The sequence below is a fragment of the Rhipicephalus microplus genome, chromosome X (genome assembly GCF_043290135.1).
Source record: "Rhipicephalus microplus isolate Deutch F79 chromosome X, USDA_Rmic, whole genome shotgun sequence".
Classification (NCBI taxonomy): Eukaryota; Metazoa; Arthropoda; class Arachnida; order Ixodida; family Ixodidae; genus Rhipicephalus; species Rhipicephalus microplus.
The window spans coordinates 346,383,026-346,405,608 of record NC_134710.1 but is presented as its reverse complement, the minus strand read 5'-3'; the positions used below and the strand labels follow the sequence as shown (position 1 = coordinate 346,405,608).

General features: G+C 40.9%; 1 protein-coding gene across 3 annotated transcripts in view; it reads left to right on the top strand.

Annotated features, from left to right (window-relative positions):
• The first annotated feature begins 6,238 nt into the window (after positions 1-6,238).
• Positions 6,239-22,583, top strand: part of LOC142776331 (CCR4-NOT transcription complex subunit 7-like) — a 35,774-nt gene continuing 19,429 nt past the window's right edge. The window contains exons 1-4 of one of the 3 annotated variants that reach the window (XM_075879831.1): positions 6,781-7,006; positions 10,263-10,312; positions 16,243-16,312; positions 21,876-21,990. In XM_075879831.1, coding sequence (XP_075735946.1) covers positions 21,888-21,990 — 103 coding nt within the window. In that variant the 5' untranslated portion in view covers positions 6,781-7,006; positions 10,263-10,312; positions 16,243-16,312; positions 21,876-21,887. Of the gene's footprint in view, positions 6,492-6,780; positions 7,007-10,262; positions 10,313-16,242; positions 16,313-21,875; positions 21,991-22,583 lie in introns of those variants that run through there. The other 2 variants (XM_075879832.1, XM_075879833.1) reach the window with 2 other exon arrangements.

The window sequence follows — 22,583 nt, the reverse complement described above, 5'->3', positions numbered from 1 at the left end:
GTGGACAGAATTAAGGCCAGACTGGTGACAGATGATGAAAATAAACGCAGGTTAGCTGAAAAAATCCTATTTAAATAACGCGCCGAGAGAACACCTCCTGGTGGCGGCGGTGCGCCGATCTGCTAGCGTCGGCAGCGGCGGTATGGTGGCTAGAATTGGGAGGTGACGCCAGTGCCCGCATATTCGCCGAGCGCGCGCGATCCTCGTTTTCAAGCGCCGCCGCGACGGCCACCACGGCGCTCCTGTCGGCATAGTGATGCGGGCGAAGCGCGCGCTCCGCGCTCTCTCGTCGACTCGCCGCTGGGTTCGCTGGTTCGCCTCTGGAAGCGTGTCTGGGTGTGTGCAGTTTTCCGCGTTGATGTCTCGCTTATGGCAAAATGTATTTAGTTGCTGACATGACAGTGTGAGTGCCGACCTTAGGATGAACTCCAGCACTACGAAAGCGAGGCAACGCCACTGCTTTGCTCCTGGCTGCACGAGCGGCTATGTGTCATCGAGGGAGCAAGGTCAGCGTGCTTCTCTTTTCTCTGTTCCCAAAGACCCTGCCCTCTTCGAAGCCTGGCAACGAGCCGTACCCCGTGCCGACAAGTCGTTGGACGTGAAGTCGGCGCTATGTGAGCTTCATTTCGACGAGCAGTTTATTGAGCGTTTTACACGCATGTGATAAACGGCGAAACTGTTCAGATTCCCCGAGGGAAACCGGTGCTGAAATCTGACGCGGTGCCAACCATATTCCCAAATGTTCCTGCGTATCTTTCAAAGAAAGTGCCGAAGAAAAGGACGTCAAGAACATCCACTTGCGGCCTACCATCGAAAATTCGGCGTCAGGAACCAAGCACGTCTGCTTGCGAGGAGACAGCTGGCTCGTACAGCACAGAAAGCGACAGTAACCAAATACCTGTTCCGAATGTGCCCGCAATTCCCGACGTCCGCAAGTGTGGTCTTCCCAGCGCTTACTGGGCTCGACATCTAATTGCTGGAGCCGACAACGCCACGGTGTTTACAGTTTGCGCACTAGATGGTGACAAGTTGACTATTGACAAGTATGTGCTAATGACATCAGATGAAAACAAACTTCAAGCGACAGCTTTTGTGCAAGCCACAAAAATAAAGACCCTTGACATTACCGACATCGAAATGGCAGAAGAGTTGCTTCGCGACGTCGACTCCATGATACCATGCAGAGGGTTTGGTAAAACTGGTGAATTTGGAGTGAATTTAAAGTACAAGGAGAAGACTTTTGATGGCAGAACCTTCAGCCCATCTTGCCGTGGGGTTGCTCCAACGCCAGAAAAAGCCTGCCCACAATGCAAGCACCTCAGAAGACTACTTCTGAATCGTGAGTCCTACAGGCGAAGAAAAGGCAAAAATGTGGCCCAGTCCCAAAAGCTTTCATACAGGCTTAAGCTGCGAACAGCGCAAGCGAAAAGGAGTCGCCTGAGTGTCCTGCAGGCTAAATCACTCATCAAACAAATGAAAGAAAAGAATGCACGGAATGATTCTACAGCATTTGAAGAAGCGGTGAAGGCCCTACCCATTAAGCAGCAGCAACAAGTCAAGGCGTGCTTTGCTGCGGCTAAAAGAAAATCCACGAAAGGGATGAAGTATGAAAGTGAATGGGCTCTAGAGTGCCTTATTATGTCCATGAAAAGCCCACGCCTCTATGAGCATATACGCAAAAACAACATCATGGCGTTGCCTTCTCGAACATCACTACGTCGATATCTCAAGCGTTACAGGAGTGGATTCGGCCTGAGCGAAAAAGTGTTTGCTGCTGTGGCGGAAAAAACAAAATCTATGGACTTGTTCCAGCGCCATGGTGGGCTGTTAATTGATGAGATTAAGCTATCTGAACACTTGAGCTTGGGAACCGATGGCACCATCGAAGGTTTTGTGGACCTTGGGAAGTTCACACCAGAGAGTGAGCGCTCCGTAGCATGTGACCATGGCCTTGTAGTATTGTTCGTGCCTTTTACAGGCACGTGGCACCAGATTATTGGTGTGTTCGCATCACGCAGCAATGTGAAGTCCGAGACGTTAGGCAAAATAATCCTCGAAGCAGTAGTCATGAGCGAAAACGCCGGTCTGCACGTAGACTTTATCACCACTGATGGAGCTGCGTGGAACAGAAGCATGTGGCACTCATTCGGCATACACGGCAGGAAAGAAAACACAGTATGTAGAAGGCAGCACCCTACAGACCCAGAACGTTTTCTGCACTTCATCTCGGACTTCCCACACCATCTTAAATGTGTGAGGAACACCTTTGTTCGAACGGGCGTGAAACTGCCAGAAGGCCATGCCAGTGTTGACCCTATTGACTGTGCCCGGAAGCTTGATGAACAGCATGACACGACTCTCAAAGCCATGCCTCATATTAGCAAATCGGTTGTGCATCCCAATGGCTTTGAGAAAATGAGGGTAAATTATGCAGTGCGGCTTTACAGTGATGAAGTCCTCAGAGGCCTTTTCTTGTACAATGCAACCATCGAAGAAAAGCATGGGAGCACAGCGGCGACAGTCAGCTTTGTGGAAAGAATGAGAAGGCTCATTGAGGCCATGACTTCAAGGTGCAGTTCGGGTGCACTTAAGCCTGGAGGGATGCACGAGAAGTGCATTCAAAACTTCTTGACTTACCTGGACGATTGGGAAACAGCTGCTGGCTCCGGAGGTTTCCTAAGCCGCAGTACAGCCGAGGGGCTTCGTGTTACCTTATCAAGCACGCTACACCTTCTCCGCTACCTGACGATGAAGTTGAACTTCAGCTATATGATGACATGCCGCTTGAGTCAGGACCCCCTGGAGAGGCTGTTTGGAATCGTCCGACAAATGTCTGGATGCAATGATCATCCGACTGCCTCCCAGTTCCTAATCTCGGTCAACACTTTGAGCTTCCAGAATTTGGCAAAACCACCGAAAGGAAGCAATGTGTCCTCAGGACTGCTGAGAAGTCTGCTGGGAGCTGACAACGGAAAGGACCTCACTCCTCGGAGGAAATTAGACGAGCTTCTTGACGTAGGAAACCTTGCCGAAGCACATGAAGTGCTCAATGAATACGGCCACGGCACCGAGCATGCAGACATGGTCGTGCAAAGCAGCGATGCCAGACTCATATTCTACATGGCTGGATATGTGGCAAGAAAAAGCGTTGCAAGCACCAAATGTGCAGAGTGCAGCCAGCAGCTCCTACAAGGCGAGAACGATCCATCTCCAGCTGCAGCATCCCTCACGGCTGCTGTTGACCGAGGAGGCCTGCTGTACCCATCAGTCAAGCTCAATGAACTCGTGACCACTCTCGAGAACACTTTTACCCACTGCTTCAGTGTTACAGAAGTCAAACCTGACAGCATCATGGACTTGGTTTCCTTCTTGCAGTTAAGAAAGCTTACACTTGTTGGCTGCCCTGACCACAGTATGTCCCTCACAAACAAAATTATCAAGTTTTATGTTCTTACTAGGCTCCACTTTCATGTGAAAGCCCAGAACAGCAAACGAAACGCTAAGCAGGAAAGAATGAAATTGCTGAAGCTTAGACGCGTGCTCTAAGTTTGATATTGTAACTTTAAGCTCTATTGATTTTTTTTTTTGCCGAGTGGAAAGTGATTGTATGCCTCTTATTACTTAGTGCCAAGCGATGCGCTGTCTGTGTGCAATGTTTCAATGTTTTTAACTACTCCCGAGCGTATGTAAATGTGCGTATTTTTTCATTTTATTTTATTTTACCCTGAATTCCATGATGTGCAATAGATCTTCCTAATAATATGATGTGCAATAAATATTTGTTTTATTTTCCTCGCCCAGAACTTTGGTAATATTTTTTTTAAAAAAACGCCGTCGCCTTGCACTCCAAAACACTGCAGGGATATGCGAACGAAAGCTTTAATTTGCGCAGATTCAACGTCACAGAAGTCTTGCAGCGGCAGCCAATTTCTTTTAATGCTTGAAATGGCGTTCTATCAGCCATCGTCACAGTGAGTTATCTGAATCGCCAATTTATCTGAATCATGCTTCAGCAACAGCATCTTTGAAAGGTCCGCGCGCTCAAGGCGCGCGCGCGTAACTAGCATCACCATTCCGTCGACAGCGCCACCGCCGCGCTGCTCGAAACGAAGGAGCGGCTCCGAGCTCCCGTTGGCGTCACCTCCCAATTCTAGCCACCATAGCGGCGGCGTAGCGAAACATGTCGGCGGCGGCGCGCCGACTTCAGGCGCACACCTCTATTCGTATTCTAGGTCAGTCTATTCTCGGAAATGTGTTGAAGGTGGGATGGTACATGGGTTATCGTACTTGGCATCTTGTCATTTTGCAGCTACGTTTTCAGATTGTTCGCAGTGATGACATTATGATGGCCACACGTTATTCAGTCGTGTCACCACGTCCCCGTCTTTTACATATACCTGAATTAGAAAAACACAGAGAGAAAAGACACAACAAAACGCAAGTTACCGGGCGTGCGTATGGTATGGACGAGTGTATTTCCTTATTTAGACTCGTTAATGTTTACTCATATATCCACCGCTTGGCCCACTTTATTCGAAGCCGACAGAGGCCATTGAGGAAAAGGGCCGCGTACCTTAAAAAACTGCAATTAGGTACCGCTAAAAAACTATGCAGTGAAGTTTTAGTAACGGACGAGATACTTCGCAAAAATGTGGGCCGTAGTACACCGTAGACAAATGTGACATCTTGAAAGCGAAACCAGGAAAGCTTTTCGCGTTTACGTGTCATGAGCAATTGCGACTGCTTATTGCACTGTACTCTATTACCTGTTAATCTGGTTCGTACACAATTTGAATAACAATGCTAGGCAGCAAAACTGCAGCTTTATCTGGGGCATGGAAAAGCTTCGCTTGTGGCGCTACCGCGCGTACTTGACACGCTTCGCATCTGTAACCGGATCACAGCACCTCAGACTGCGCAACTAAACAAAAAGTTTATAACGGTGTGGCCAGACTTTTGCGTAAAAACTTTGTGGCCAGATATTTGTGTAAACTTAAAATAAATTGTTGTAACGTGTAAATTTTTTATAATGTTTTTATTTTTACTAAAAGTGTTTTATTGTTAATTACTTATAATTGTTTTAACATAGTTGATGTTTCAATGTTGCCCAACTTTAGGTGTTTGATAAATTTGCAGCGTTGCCAAATTTTCTTTATCTTGTAAAGCTAGAATTTGTGCCTGTTTGAAATGTAGTTACCTGTTAGCAGGTCAATCAATGTTTATACCTTGATAATTGTTGTTTTTTTACTTTGTATTTTGTCAGCAGCGAATTAACATTGCGTGGTGTATGCAAGTGTTGCTAGACTCGCCCAAACTCCAGTGTGCCCAAATCTCGCTAGACATTGTTCTTGTCGATTGTTGTTTGTCGCGTGTCAATCATGCTACCGAGTCATGCCGTCACAGCTGTCACTCTCCGATCCTCTTTCCGACGCGCCGTTTATGCTACTGTCGTCCGGGTTATTTGTTCATTATTCCAATAAACTTGTTTACAAGCCACTTTCTGCTTTCACGGCTTTTATACCAAAGTCCTTCTATTTTGTTACACCCCAACTTTTCCTGTGGTGCTTGGCCGTGTGACGTGTGACTTATGGACTGCAGAAAAAAAAAGCGTCATTTAATTTTATAGGTTTCAAGCTTTTTTTCTTTTTTGATACTCGAATGCTCGCAAGTAGCCTTCGCTCAAGAGCATAATCGAGAAACGTTCACTGAATTACCAACGATGAAAGAAGTTTCATTTTCATCGCAGATTTCATTTAGCACTATCAAATCACTGTTGCTCTACTGTTGCCCTGCTGTCAAACTTTTTTTTCATTGCGTTACCTCTGGTAACGGGACTCGCGCCCCAGCAGTCCTCTCGCCAAGTTTTGAGCTCGAGCGTAGCCTTTTCTGCGTCATTCGCGAAGACTTTCGGAAAGACAGTGCGTGCACTCTGAACGAAAATGAGCGCCCATCAGAGAGGCCTGTGTGTAAGACCAAACTCGTTAGGGAATCGCGTATGACATTTTCCCCCTAGCAACAGGCAAAATAGCTGACATTCGATTTGTAGGGAGAATAAGGGGAAACGTTGCCGATTAATGTTAACTGTGAGGGAAGACACAAAAAACGCCAATCAAAAATTTGATTGCCACATTTCTCGACTTTCTCAACGCTAGTCGGTGAAAGCTATTCCGCCAAGCGTGTTAAGCAGCCGTGCACACCGGCAACAGTGCGCTCCGGCTGCGCGCGTCGCCTCAAAACGTCCGCATGACAAGCGGTCGTGGTAGCTTTGGGGCTTCGAGTAACCCGTTAAATATGTGCTTATGCAGCGCTGTTGATTTTACGATATCGAGGAGCAGTCGGAAACAGATGCTTTTTGTGAAGTGGGACACAAGTTGGACTGACGTCGTCTGCTTACTCCAGTGTCGTCGGCATCTGCTGCCAAATGCCGTGAAAAGATCTTACTTGGTTTACGCGTGACATTTCTTGTAGTCGGATAGCGGGAATTGATTTAAGTAAGTGTTCGTGTTTTTTTATGGCCATCGCCGTGCCTTGCCGTGCGTTAGAAAAAAGAAGAGATGCAATATTTCAAAGACGCGAACGTTTTGTTCTAGGGCCCCAATGCATTCCCCAATTGATTAGACGTCACATCCAACGTTTTCTGATGGCCTACAGACGTAGCGGTCAGAAACGAAGTCGTTACCGCTTCGAGAAAAACAAAATATATTTCATGTGGCGCAACAGCGAGCTTAGTTTTTTTATTTTTTATTCTGCAGATCAGGAAGACCAGTGCCACCAACAATCGAGGCTATATCCACCACCGCACTTCACGACCGAAATAATCGTAGTGATTTCGGTCGAGGGGACGCAGTCTCGATATTCGGTGGCATTTGTCCTTCTGCTGAAAACGAAACCTAACCTCGTCATGAGGAGGAAGAAAAAGAAGCGCGTGCACTCAATCACGCGACGTCTCGCATTTCATCGTGGACGTTGTCATGAACCGGTGGGTTCCCTGAGTCCCAAGAGGCCTGTGAGTTTCTCGTACCTTTTTCTGCTAGGAGCGATAGCTTGCGGTTTTCTATTTTACCATCATGTGATAGCAGTACGCTTATTTTGAGCTGCGGAACGCCAGGAGAGTGTTGCTACGGTATTGCTATGCGAAAATTTAGTTAGTCGCGCTGCATGCGCAGTTAGTGCTAAGAGCGGCCATCGCGGAGCGTTTAATCCCTTGAAGTATGATTTGAACTCGTACGTAAATAGGTCTAATCATGTAGAGGGAATAGGCAGACAAATTAAGCAGATCTTCTAATTGACTAGAAAACACTTCTTTATTTGCGTTTCTGAATTTGAACACTCGGCCCTTTACTTCTTTAAAGGCTCTTCTATATTGACTGCTGTTTGCATAATCTACATTTTAATATTCATTGATCCTCCCATTGATTCAATTGTCAGTACTACCCCACTTTGTGTTGGTGCCTGAAATTAACTTACTATATATGTGTCTGCATGGCTGCTGCATATTTTGCATGAGTGCTTGCTGTTCCCTCTTTGCAGGTGGAAGCCTAGACAGATAAACCATGCACATGACTTCAGTATCCTAAGCTATTAAACGAGTGCCTGCATACTGGAAGATTTGCTCTTTGAAAGTAATCTTCTAGCCTGCAGGCACTCATTTCATAGCTTAGGGTATATTGAAGTTGTCCACGTAGTTGATCTGTCTAGTATCACCTGTGAGAAGGAATAGTCAACAGTGTAATTGTCATATAAGTATATAAGGTTCACTAAAATTTCAACAGTAAAATCTGGAAAACATTATGCACACTTGTTTTTATGAAAATCATGCTGAAGCACAGCTGACAGCAGTCATCTGTTCATTGGCCTATTATGCACCTACTGCAGGACGAAAGCCTCTACCAATGATCTCCAATTTACCCATTCACGCCCAAGCAACTGCCATTATATTCCTATAAACTACTTCAATTCGTCACTCCATCTAACTCGCTGCCGTCCTCGCCTGCTTTTCCCAATCTGTTTCTTGACTGACTATCAGTTTGGCCGAGTACATGTCCAGTCCGAAGTCATTTCTATTGCTTAATGTCAACTAAAATATCTGCTATCCCTACTTGTTCCTTGACCTATCCTGCTGTCTTCCGGATGTGCTATACTTCTAATTTTTTGTTATCTTGCACATTGTGTGGTCCCTAACTTTATTCTTCAAGCTTCCGCCCCACATGCGTTCTTTGATTCCATGATACGACATTTCTCTTTGGTCAAAACTATGGATCCCAAATCAACTTGCACACTTGCAGATTATGTACCCTGTTCTGATATTGTTGTAGTTGATCATGCAACATTTCTTAGGGTGTTCTGGATGGCATGCATAAAAAAGTATTATTTTTTTTAAGCCTTTGAATATCTTCTTTGAGTAGATACAACTTGTGGCATTTTCTCAACAGAATCTGAGTGAATTATTGACCCTACTTATGAATCTTGCTTATAAATTCTGATTATGATAGTCATTCTACACCAAACGTCTCAGCCATTTTGGTGGCCATCTAAAATGTACTCGAAAAGAAAAAAAAAAACATGGTGACTTACTGAATTGAAAACAGTGAATTTCTAAAATATTTTAAAGATAAAAATTTTTTGGGGTCATGGTGGATACTTCAGAAATTTGCAGAATGGTGTCTGAGTGGCGTTTGAATGTTTATTCTGAAAGTATCAATTCTAGTTCTAACAAAAAATTTGATTGACATTTTGTGCAAAGTCATCTGTATAAGACTTTCGAAGCTGAGTAATATTATAATATTTTTGCCATATATCTCTGGTAATTTTGCCAGCATGTTCTATATTTTTGGTTTTTCCCTTATATATATTACACTGTGGATGATAGTCTCATTAGTGAATACTTACTTTATGAAAGGTATATTTCTCATTAAGAATAGGAGAATGCATTGCATCTCCGAAAACGGTTATGCGTGCTGAGGCTAATGGAGTTTCATGTGTACTTGTTTCGTGACTAATACTTCAGCAAGCATTTTGGGTGAGCACGATTGTTTTTCCCTGTAAAAGCCTTTTTATGCAATTACTAGATTGTCTGTTGGGAGCTCGTGCAATCTATTTGGTAAAGCTCAAATATACAACTGCAAAATACAATGAAAGACAATTTGGCGAGCTTACTTTGTCAAAATTTTTCTATCCCCCTCTTGTTTAAATTGTGCAAATTGTGTTAATTAGATATGAAGAATGCAGCCAATCTGTAAAAAAAATAATTCGAACTTCTGTTGTCATCTTTGTGGCCAAGAAAGTTCTCTGGATGTTAGATCAGGCAACACAGCTCCCTCCCGAACTTTTAAACTTCAACATTTATGCTTCAATTTGCTCTTTGTCTGGGGCTATATTTGTTTGGTCCAAACACTTGTGAATTTTTGCGGTGCATTTGAAGAGAGGTCGGAGCATGCACAATTATGAGTATGTTTCTGGCTACACTTTAGGAAGATTGATAGTCGGCCAAGTTGGAAAGAGTTCATCATTAGCACAAGACAAACAAGGATGAAGCAAGGAGTACACAAGGCTAAGTGCAATCTAACAACTGGTTTACTTTTGAAAATAGTACATGTGCTCAAGTAGCCAACACTACATATTAGTTTCATAGATGTGCGTTTGATGTAGTCTGTTGCTGTGTACACGCTGCTCCGAGGAACTGTAATCGTGTGAATTGGTGTATGCGCGAGTAATTTTGTTTTTGACAAGATCACGTAGGTCATGTTGGCTACATTAACAGAAGTATTTTCAGAAATAAACCAGTTATGTTGTGCTTGTCCATGTGTGCTCCTTGCTTCATCCTTGTTCTCCTCGCAAAGCGACAAAAAGATGATGGCACTTGCTTGGTTTTTCCCATTAAACGAATATCCTTAACACAAGAATTTTCTTTCCTCAATTTTGTTACTTTATTAGATGGCCATCTGCCATATAACTACAAAATTAGGTCGTAATTCATTGAATATGCTAGATATTGTTCAATATATTCTCGTTTGCTGTGGCTGGTAAAGTGTGCATCAAGTGCAGTGCAATGTCGTAGAGCATAGACTTTGTTCACAAAGGCACCATTCCACTTTGCTAAAGTATGAGTCAATGGCAGAATGATGTCTGCGTTGAAACGTTTATTCAGAAAGTATCGTTTCTAGTTTCAACAACAAATTTGGTTTTGAGTGCTCACAAGTCATTCAATGATAAAAAGTTGGATGGTTGCCACACACACCTTGTTTTCCTCTTTCACTCTCTAGTAGACTTTGTTTGACAAGCAATGCAGAGAAGACATCCAGAGGAAGCCTTTGTAAGCAATATGCAGCATGACATTTAAAAAACTTTATTTGGTTATAGTAAATGATGTGGTTTCTCGTTCAAGTAATAAAGAATTTCTTGCTCATTACGCATTTGCCTCTTTCCCCTTAATTACAAAATAGGTGCCTCATCCGCTACGTTAAGGCTGAGGGTTTATACAAAGTGGGGCAACTCCATAGTAATTAATGGGGACAGAAGTCATATTTTGGTGTTCGCGTGCCTTCACTGGCTTTGGGAATGGCAAAAGCACTATGAGCAAGAAAAGCAGTTTGTGTCGAGACTTTTTGGTTGAAAAACAATCTTGCAGGAAAAGCAGTCTTGCAGATTTTTGCAAATGGTCCATTGAGGAATGCCTGCTTCTGACACTTCATATGTTGGAGCAGTGTATTAGCCAGCTCAACGAAAAAATGACTAAAGATATGCAGGCTTGATAAGTTGCTCATCACTCATTTATTTGTTTTTCTCTAAAGCTTAAATGAATTGTGCATTGTACATATGCCTTATCATGATAACGAAGTTTAGCTGCATGGTCGCTATTTTTTTAACTTGAGCCTCTGTGTAGCTGCCTTGACACTTGTGCGGTCTGTGCCATGTTATGGTTTTAACAATTTAACTTCATTGCATGTTTCTTGTGCGCTGCAAGAAAGCTTTGTCCATCGTGCATGAGTAATCGTTGCATTGGAGAAAGCGTGCACTGTCTTTGGGAGTCACTTTAGAATATATGTGGTGAAACATTTTTGATCACACTTCTTTATAAATGGTAAATGAGGGTAATGAAGCACTACTAATTGGCAGTTTTAGTTACTGATGTTTTATATCAGTATTTATAAAGTAGAATATCACTCTTCTAGCTCTTGCTGCAGAGACTGAACGTGAGAAGAAAAAGTGGATGTGTATGTCTTTTTAATTAGGCATTTGAGATTGATGAAGTATCAATTGGTTATGCTTTGGCTTATTACGATGTTGCTTGTACCCTGAGAATCTTACAGCTCACTTGGTGTGGCTTCGAGTTTGGGAGCAGGTTCCAGGTTGCACCTCTAGTTCCTGAAATTGTTCAGAGCTTAATGTAGTGGTGCTTTGGCACCAATTTTTTACTTGTTCGATATACAGCCCACCAGCACGGGTGCAGAGCTGCACCAATTGCGCCAATTTGATATTATTCTCTGTTGTTGCAGCCAGCTGTGCGAAAACCGTAAAGTTTGCTGAAATCGCATCATGGGGCACCAAAATGCCCAGTCAGCCTCAAAATTTTCTCAAGTGCATTAATTTCGACGAGAATAAAATGCAAACCACGATGGCCACCTCCAGTTTGCACCATCAATCAAAGCGCACAGACCCTATCTATAGTGCCTAGAATAAACTTAAAAATTCTCGCAATCAACCAGATAAAGTAACAAAGCTAAGTTCTGATCGGTCCACTGATTGCAGCAGATACCTATCGGCACGACAACGAACTATCAAGACAAAAATGCATTCCTGTAGCTACCAACGCTCCGCAAGAAATGTACATTTCCTAGCCTGAAAAAGCGGCTATGGCTTGTTAGCAACTAAAGCTGGAAGGTTATGCTTGACAAGCGGCAAATGCTGGTGTTGCCAGCAACCATGTTGATTTAATATGCAGTGGCACAAAAAACACATCATGTTTTGTTTTTGGTCTTGAAGTTGCATCGTCCTTGCTTGGCTCTTGGCAACAGATATCCGGTATCGTCCGCGGACCAACGGGCGCACGCCGTTGTTACTTTACCTGGTCGAACGCGCCTTGCACGTCAGCCAAAGCTGCACCTAACACTGTCGTGAAAAAAAAAAAGGATGGGAACCAGTAAAAGGGAAGGGGGGGGGGATATAGTGATTTGACATTTTTTTCACTTTAGTTCTAACCCATGCAGAGGCTGCTGCTTAAGCCACCTTTGCCGCAGCACACCAGTGCCCTGCGGCACTGCACATTTTGTTCATTTTGTTCATACGGCATTTGTACACCGCATAATTCTGAGTACCAGTATAATCACTGACGTCTAAATAGGCTACTGGCAATCATTTGGAGCAGTGAGTGACATTTCCACTTCCATCAAAGAAAGAAAAAAATTTGCACCAGTTTTTTTTTTTTTTTTTTCAGCACTGCTCGGTCTTACAAATCTCTCGAATCTCATGGTCGTGAGCTTGGCAGATTCATATTTCAATTCGCAGAGTGCCTCAAATGATTTGACAGACGGGACAAATGCAATACGGACGTTATCATTGTATTCTCAGTGGGGTAGCTTTAAATACTACTTTCATTGTAATAGCAGTGCTCATGTTCACACTGCACGATTTAGGTGATGTTGAATGGTTTATGAATTTTTGAAAAAATGGAAGCCTTTTTAATCATACTTCAAAATTGGCATTTTATATGAAAAAATGCATGTTTTTTCGCCATAACCTGCTCCATGTGCTCCAAAAGTAACACTTTGCTGCTCCGAAAATTTGCTCCAAATTGTATTTCGGCTGTTGCACCCCTGCACAAGTGATGTTAATTATCTCTGTTGCCCCCTATTAGCTCTTTGACTGTATATTTTTAATTATTTGTTTGCTATGTTTCTAACTCGACCCATTTCCAAATTTCGGTTATGGTAATTTGTGTCTCTACACATGCAATGTTTTGAATAAGAATTATTCAGCGTAAATTTATTCAGCAATTATTAATGGGTTTATTCACAAAGAGCTTAAATGAAGAAACTACACAGTTTTTTGTTTCATAATTGCATATTTTATTGCTTGCTTTCTTAAGCTTGGTTTCTTTACTGTCAAGACAAAAGAAATCAAGATTGTAGGTAAGCTCAAAGTAGGTAAAAATTGCCTTGAAAGAGCACATGATGGCCATCTTAAACTAAAGAGCTTATTATCTAAAGTCCCGTAAAAGATTGTCACCTGGCCGCTTGCCATTGCATTTTGCATGAGTTCACCAAAGCCACATACTCAAAATAGCCATAATTCCTGTACTCTTGATGGAGTTTGGACATCAAGTTTAGATGAAGTCAGAATAGGACAAAACCAGATCAGGATGAAATTATTTCCATAATTTCCTTAACATGTTATAAATGCAGTTATCTCATTTAAAAGCTGATATACCTCATATAGGTATTGTGAACCTAAGGTAAGCATTTAGTATGGTAGCTGAGCATTTTGAGACGTCTCACATGACAATTTTTTTATTGATTAAAACGTTCTATACACACTTCACTGTTATTTGCATTCTATGGGTAATTTGGAGCAATAAGAGCCATTAATGATTGATAACCATGAACATTAGGTCGTATAAGAAGTGTGTCCAAAAAGAGCTCTATATTACACATTGTCATTGTACAAAACAAAAAGTATACAACTTACTACAAAACTGATTGCATATTTAAAATTGGCCTAAAAAGCTATGTACGCAGAAAAGTTTTATTGCCCCAAGCTTCTGAATAAATAAAGAAACCTTTTTTTTTTACATTTAGCATCCTCGCATGAAGGGCTTCGATACCATTTAGAAGTGAAAATTAATTTGTGGTTTTGCAGTTTTTCACAAGTTTACAATGAGCACCTAGCCACAAGAATTTTTCTAAATGGTGTCGTAAAAGCAGAGTAGCACGGGTTTGATTATATTCAAAAAAGGCCCTCGCTGATTTGGCATCCTCCTTTGTTTGTTGGCTCATCTCTTTTACTGGCCGTGTGCTTCACGCCATGTGAGGAGGAACAGTGACAAGCATGAATACCTGTGAACAGTCAAACAGTTTTACACCTATAGCACATAGAAGGCAGAAGGGACAGGAACACAAGGATTGCGAGGACTCTAGCTCTTTTTTTGTGCCATAGGTATTAAGATGGAATACCAATCTTCCCATGCTATTATTCCTTCAAGTTCAAGTCAAACTTTTTTTTTTTTTGTGGTGGTAGATGACTTGTTGACGTCATGGCCAATGCTGGTAATTGAAAATTATCAAAAGGCTGAGAGAGGAAAAGGGATCATTTCTTTGAATATGTAGTGCACCTGTGGCTCATAGGGCTGCCGTGTTTCACATTGATCATGATGCCACTCTGAACTTGATGCGTGTGTTCACTTGAAATTAAAATACTTTTTTATAGGAGGTTGAAGGCTGTCTAAAGCAAGATAGGGGCTTTTTTAAATCGGGGCTTAAGGTTGTCGAGAAACTGCCATGTACATGTGATATACGATGACTGAAGTCCTTTGAGAAATTATTCACCCGTCTCATTGCGAAAGCATCAGCAATGTTGGTGAAAACATGCTTTATATGTGCACTGGTGGAAAGAATGGTGTTGTAACATACTAGGGATTGTGCAAGATTGTGATTGCAACAATTATTCAATGTTATCAGTGCTCAAAAATGGTGCTTCTTAAAGAGCCAAATAAAAGCTTGAAGAGAAGAGTGAGGGCACCTTATTAGGTCGTGGTATAGAGAGGGGGAACAGATGTTACAGAAAATAAATACTGGGCACTTCAGTTTTCTTGTTCTAATATGTGGACCCATGATGCCACATCAGGAGAAGACTGAAAGTGTTCTGTGGTGTAGATGCATCATTTTCAACTGCTGAAAACTTCCGCATCACCTTTTAGCGTGCACTTGACAGATTTTGCAGATTGCGAGTCATAAAGTTTTCCTAATATAATATAATTAATTAGAAGTAATTAATTGCATGTTATTTATTACAAGTTAATATGGCAAAGGCATGCTATCGCATCCATCATTTAGTATCTTCATAATCTGTACTATCTCCATTTTTACATTATTTTTCATGCTAAGACTAGCTTGATTAAAATGGTTTGGCAAAACCGGGCTTGTTCTTATGCACACATACAAAGAAAACATGAGGCATTTTGCTTTTTAATTCCCCTGCAGCCTTTAAACTGAACAGCATGCTGTAGCTGGATTACCATATGGACAGTTGTATTTTCATTTATTCTGTTAACCTGGTTCCTCTGCATGGTAGCACAAGAAGATTGCCATCCTGCAATATATCACCACATTTAAGCTAGTTTGGAATAATTTGTGCCCAGAACTGCTCCACGAGAACTGCCAAAGGAAAAAACATTGCCACAATATTTCATGTGTATGTATATGGGAGCTTTCCTAGAGCCATAATTTAATTGATGAGAATGCAGGGGCCCCATGTTCTTTGTACTTAAGAGATTAGTGCAGTTTTAGGAAATACAGCTGTGATATCTCAATCAAAAAAAGATGCCTGTTCAGTCATCATAATTAAAAGATACATCATATTTAATAGCTATGCAACAGAATTGTACCAAAATTAGGTATGATGTCTCAATTCAAGCCTGACTAATAGCCTCTGGGAGCTAACAACATAAGTAAACTATGCCAAACAAGTGCAGTTTGTGGGAATAGCAATCAGATTACAAGTAACTTATTTTTAGTGTAAAATATAAATATTGCAAATTAGTAAAAACAGTGGCTATAAAGTGTAGGGTACATTTGACTGCTCGTTTGAAAGGGAATACCTTATATTTCTCAGTTAACTTCAATCACTGCCCTTATCATTTGGTATTAATATAATTATTAACTTATATTTTGCTGATCAGCAGCTTTCACACCTTTTTATTCTGCATTGTTAGGTGTTTTTCTCCTGCATTCACACTTTCTCTGGTGTTCTGGTGTTGGTGCCTGCAATGAGCTGACTGGCAAGTAAAAAGATGTGTGTGTGTGGGGTATGCACTCTCGAGCATTGCAAGCTGCCATGAAAAAGAGCTCTGGGGCCATGTGCTCCTGTGGTCTAAAATTTTTGACCCTGGCTATAAATTCTTACAGACCTAACGGATATTTCTAACACTCTTTCTACATTTTACAAACTAGTCAACTGCTGACACTCCTTATTTTTGTACACTGGTGGTATGTAAAAGTAGTTCACTGGTGCATTGTTTTTGCTTTGCAGATTTCTACAGAGCGAAAGGTGCATGAAATCACATATGTGTGGAGATAATCCTGATTGAATAAGATATAAGGTAAGGGAAAAAAAGGTGACATATATATTCAAATTACTGAATCGGCTCTCTACATTTTCATGTTGTCACACTTTAAGAGCAATTTGGGCAGAAGGTTTTGTCAAAAAAATGTGATATTTAGAAGGTTGTGGTTCGTCTGCCATACTTGCAGAAGTTAGTGCTCTTTTTGTTCAAATAGTATTGGGAAATTTAACATTCCATTAGGAGCACTAGGAATGTCTCTAGGTGCTGCCAACTCAGATACACACTCGTGATTACTTTTGAAACCAATTTGACCCTTCGTATCCCCCCGGCCAAGCTAGTCGGGCAAATATTTTTTTCGTATATCCCCCTGACTTCCAGCTATGCCGATTAGGCCAATATAGTGGACATCGAATAATCCATCACTACAATGATCTCAGCAACTTTTTACATACAAAAGTGAGAATAAACCAGAAACCTGCCAAATTAGCTGTATTTCTGGGTTCCCAGCATCCAGAACTCCATTTACTTTGGGTTCGTCATCCTTGATCATACATGGAAACTTTGCTTGCCAATAAACATCTCAACACTTCATTCATTATCATCATGACTATCTGACATAATAAATTTCTTCATCATCACTTCACCACATTAATTATCATCATCATAAACACTCACTTGGCTACTGGTTCATGGCTGTGATTCAATAATTTCATTGTTATTCTTCATTATCACCTTAATAATCATGTTCAAAGCTTTTGTCAATATCATTATCCCTGTTCAAGGCCCACTTGCTTGACCACAGCTCTTGATTCTACAGTATTGTCATCTTTATCTTTGTTGATCATCATTACTATGCATGCATGGTTATGTTCAAGCTGAATACTTTCATCATCAGCAGTAGCATTGTTCAAGATGCCTTTGCTTGTTGATAGCTCTGCTTGAACAGGATAATTATTGGTGTTCTCGGATTGTGAGCGTACATTTCTGCTAGTCATCTAAAAAATTGTGGTAATTATGGCATGTATGCCTTCATAACTTAGTGTACATACTGAATAAAGTAGATGAATTAGCAGAGAAAATATGAACATAGCTTCTAAAATTACATATAATGATATGTGCAGAGCCACATGGCAGTGAAACTGGTTTGACTACCATGGGGCATTCTGTTAGCATCTTACACAGAACTCTGTATGCCTGGCGTCCACAAAGGTAGACAATGCAGGGAAAACCAAACTTGCCAATTTGCTGTACTTGGACAAAAATAAGGTGAACCCTTCCTTTCTTCAAATAATGCTGAATTATCTAATAAGCATCAGGAATTTGGGGTGAGCTTATCGAAAAATGTAGGCATACACCATGACAGGCGAGTTCAAATGAACACCATTGTTCTGCGGACTCTTACTGCTGTTTCTTCTCTAGAGTTCACACGCTTATAGATGTTTTGATGAAATGCTGAACTAATGCCAACAGTTCAAACCAGTCTTTAAGGCAGTGCATAGCCCGATCCCACTACTCTTATGAGTTTTGCTCACATATGTGGATGCCAGGAAGCTAAGGGTTCAAGTATCTTGAAGGCGACAACTGCTGCCAATCAGTCATAAGTGCCCACAGGTGTAGAGCTTAATGCATTTTTGTAGAAACGCTCATATATTTGGGTGTACCTCTCATCTTGAAACACTTGTAAAGTAATATAGAAATATTTGCATTTACTAACAGGTGTTTCAGTTTCAGTTGCAGTTTATTTCAGTTATTAGTACAGAAAAAGGAACAGTATACAGGGTATATTTACTGGAGGAGGTCCGAAAGCACAAGGCTGCAGGGGGACCTCCTGTTCAAAATGGGATTACAAAATTTACTCAATTAGCAGTAGCAGTGAAAACAGAGAGATGAGTAAATTGATAAAACCAACACTAACTAACAAGTAAAAAGAAGAGTGGAATAAACAATATAACACGATAAAAACATCTAGTAGTTTATCAAGTACGAATACAATTGTTTTTTAAATGTGCCAATAGTCGAGCATTGCTTGATGTGAGATGGCAATGAATTCCATAATGATAATGCTGAGAAATATGCAGTGTGGCGAACAAAATTAGTGCGGATAGTAGGAAGTAGAAAATTTTCATTTGAAGCGAATCTAGTACGGTTTAATTTAATCAAAGCATTAGGATAAAAGACGCTTTATGGGACAAGATGGTGCAAGGATTTGAACAGCATGATAATGAGGTGATATTTAAATAAACTAACAGTAGAAAGTATTTCGAAGTTACGAAGTAATGATGATGCACTAGAACGATATGAACTGAAAGTCATTAGTCTGATGGCTTGGTTTTGAATGTGCTGAATGGGAGATAAGTGGGTGAGGTATGTATTTCCCCAAGTGGTGATGCAATAATTACTATGGCTGTGAATAAAAGCATAATATAACTTGATTGGAGTTGAAATGTTAAAGTAGTAACATGCTCTGATTAGAATCCTGACACCAAATGCTAGTTTTTTGCGCAAATGAATAACATGATTAGAGTATTTTAGGTTGCTGTCGAGAACGATTCCTAAGAAAGAGCATTCATTGTCAGGGTTAATGAGTGAGCCAATTAGTTTAATAGAAATTTGGGAGGGAAGAACTTTGTTAGCTGAGTGGAATATCCTGAACTTAGTTTTCTTAGGGTTAATACTGAGGGAATTCGTGAGACACCAGCTTAAGATGTTATTTAGATCTTTTTGTAATTTTAGCGTTAAAGAGTCAATTGATTTACCAGTGGCAAGTATTGTAGTGTCATCGGCATAAAGAAAAGGCAGAGAGTTAGTAACTGAGAGGGGAAGGTCATTCATGTAAATTAAAAATAAAAGCGGGCCAAGAATGGACTCTTGAGGAACATCCTGATTAGTAGTAAGAAAATCTGATAAAGTAGAGCGAACATAAACAGCCTGCTGTCTATTACAGAGGTAACTTTTAATGAGTGTAAGGGCAGGTCCAACAATACCAATGGCCGTGAGTTTGGTTTCCAGGATGCTGTGATTAAGTGAGTCGAAAGCTTTGGTTAGGTCAATGAACAATGCTCCAGCTAATTCACCAGAATCAATAGCTTTTTTAATCTTATCAGTGAAAGTTAACAATGCAAGATTAGTCGAGAAAGCAGGCCGAAAACCAAACTGACTAGGAGTTGAAATGGAAAACTTAGACAAGTAATTAGTTATACGTTTCTCAATACACTTTTCTATTATTTTACTAAAAGATGATAGGATAGCTATGGGGCGATAATTAGATATGAAAGTTCTCTCGCCTTTTTTGAACACTGGTATTATTTTGGCCTGTTTTAGTTGAGATGGGAATGTACCTGTCTTGAATATTAGATTGATAATGCGGGATAGAGGGACGGCAATATGGTTGGCAATTAGCTTAATGTAGGATGAGTGAATTCCATCCAGTCCAGGAGAAGTTACTTTAAGATTATGAATAATGCTGGTAATTTGGTTAGGGTCTGTTGGGAAGAGATAGAAAGATTGTGAAGAGCGGACCTGAGATCTATTGGACGAGGGGGTGTACTAGAAGCTCGTTTACAGTAAAATGAGTTGAATTCATTCGCAATGTCAATTGGCTGATCTAAGACACGGTCAGCAATTTGAAGCTCTGTGATAGTAAATTCGGACGTGTTCTTGTTTAGAAAGGAGTTAATAATTTTCCATTGTTCTTTAAAGTTGTTGCCAGCACGTGCTATTTTTTCTTCGTAATAACTTTTTCTAGCTGCTTTTAAGAGTCTATTGAGAGTATTAGAATAGAGGGTGTACCGATGTTTTAGATTCATATTGAAAGGACGGCGTTTGACTTTTTTGTAGAGGTTTTCTTTTTTACGCATGCATGTCAATAGACTGTTCGTTATCCAGGGATTATGGGGTGCTGAGTATATTCTTTTACATTTTACTACCGTGACGCTATCATGAATGCATTTGCATATGCGAGACAAAAGAAAATCAAAAGCTAAGTTGGCATCAGTGCATGTTTCAATGAAAGACCAGGGGTGTTCTTATGGTCGTAGTCATGTCAACTCACTCGCACTGCTGCCTTCTCCAACTCGAATATACGTACTTAAGCTAGACATCCGCTCATGTTTTCATTTGGACTTGTGCATCTTCATCTACTCAAGGTAGTCATTTATGTTTGTGTAAGCATCTACTTGCACCAAGCACTCATTCATCCCACTTTACATTGCTAGTAGTTTCAGTCATTCCCTCACTTCCAAGTCCCCCTTGCTCACAATCACCAGCACTTGCGTCAGCAGTCGTGACTACTTCCACTTGAAGGTAAAACTACATGCTACACACCTACCTGCCAAACAAGCATGCTACACTCATGCACTGCTGTAGCACTAATAATCAAAAGTGCATGTAGATGTTTGATACTTCTTGATATTTTTTTATGAGCACTGCCACTGGAGTGTTAGTCTCATTGCTACTTAACATTTGTTAATTATTTCAGCCATAATGTTCTGATGTTCATGTTTTTAACTTAATTGCATCAAATTATTAACCATGTCATGACTAAATTCTGCCAAAATTACTTGCATGGTACTAACTCTCAGTGTAATTTTAGAAGAGGGTACTTCATTGCCATATATATTTTTGCATTTGTTCATTCTTTGACGACAACTTGGATGACAAGATATAGTCAAACATTTTGAAGGAAACAAGTGTAAATAAAAAGCTAATTTTTTGCATTAAAAAGAACATTAATGAGAACAAATAGAAAATGATACCAAGAGAAGTATAGGAGATATTATAAAAAGCAGTTGTATTGTAATTGTGAAAAAAAAAAGTGGACGAAAAAGTTACTTGCCACCGGCAGGATCTGAACCTATGACCTTTGCATAACGCTTTCGATGCTCTACCACTGAGCTACTGTGATAGTCATCCCTCCATCAACTTTGTGGGGTTTGTATATATGCATTTAAACATGGGAGGATCAGTCAGCACTGCCTATTGCCATTGCGGCGAGTGGGGAACACTCTATGTACCTGTTGGCATCATATAGCTCGTGATTTTATAAAAGTTGAAAGCCGACTGATAATCCCTCGCATACTACTCGAAGGCACCAAGTAAACTGGAATGAGACCCATGCTATGAATAAAGGAAGGAAGTGTGAATTTAAGAGTTTGTTTTCTTTGTTAGATGCAACATGAGTGAAAACTAACTGATAGTACTGCCAAGAAAGTATAGGTGATAGTATTTGAAGTATTTGTAATGTAAATGTGAAGAAAGAATAGTGGACGAAAAGATAACTTGCCACCGGCAGAATCTGAACCTGTGACCTTCAAATAATGCATCCGATGCATTACCACTGAGCTACGGCAAAACTCATCCCTCTGTCCACTTCAGGGGGTATATATGTGCATTTTGCCATTGTTGTACTTATGTTTGTTATCCATTTATTTGTAGCATTAGGACCTACGGTATTATCTAAGACTTTATTGTCTGCAGGGGGGGGGGGGGGGGGTAATCACGTCAAAGTGTAGAAACTTGACATCTGTATTGTCATGAGAACAGTGCTAGATTTTATGGGAAAAAAAGCTATTTATGGCTACTTACACAATTTGCGTCACAGGGGGCTCGCATAATGCTGCGGCAGGGATCAGCAGAGATTTGCGACGAAGTGTACTGGCGTGGTTCATGGGACGGTGACCGTAAGCAAGGACCGAGGAGCGAGAGCCATCCCACAGGTTTTACTGCCTTTCATTTTCCTTTGTGCCTAAAAGTGTTCACATTCAGGTGCTAACCATGTGACTGCCTCAGTGTCTGCTGTTCTTTTAGCATGCTGAGGCAGCCACTGAGAAGATTAAGGGATTAGTGATAAAGTATATAATACCACTAATCCCTTAGGGAGGATACAAGAAGAAAAAACAACTGTCATGTCCTTTGGCAACATAGCACTTTGAAATTAGCAGTTGACTTCTGACCTAGCTGGAGGCATCTATTTTAGCACTACTTTGAGGAATGGTGCATGCGTTGTTTATTCTTATTGGTTATTCATGAATGCTATGATGAATATCTCCATTCTAGTGCTGTGCCTTTAGTCTTGACTGTGTTTGATAGGGTGTTTTTTTGTAAGCGAATACAAAAGTTTTAAACAATCCTTTGACAATGATGCTCCTGTTCCTCTTACATGAGTACCACGCAACGATACAAATACAAGTTTCCTGCAGTTAACATGTTGCTGTTGTGAATAATTAACAAAATTTGCTAAAAAACTTTTATTATTTAAGTCAAGTACTCATAAGTTATAACGTGTGCCAATTTAAGTCATACCTGTTTG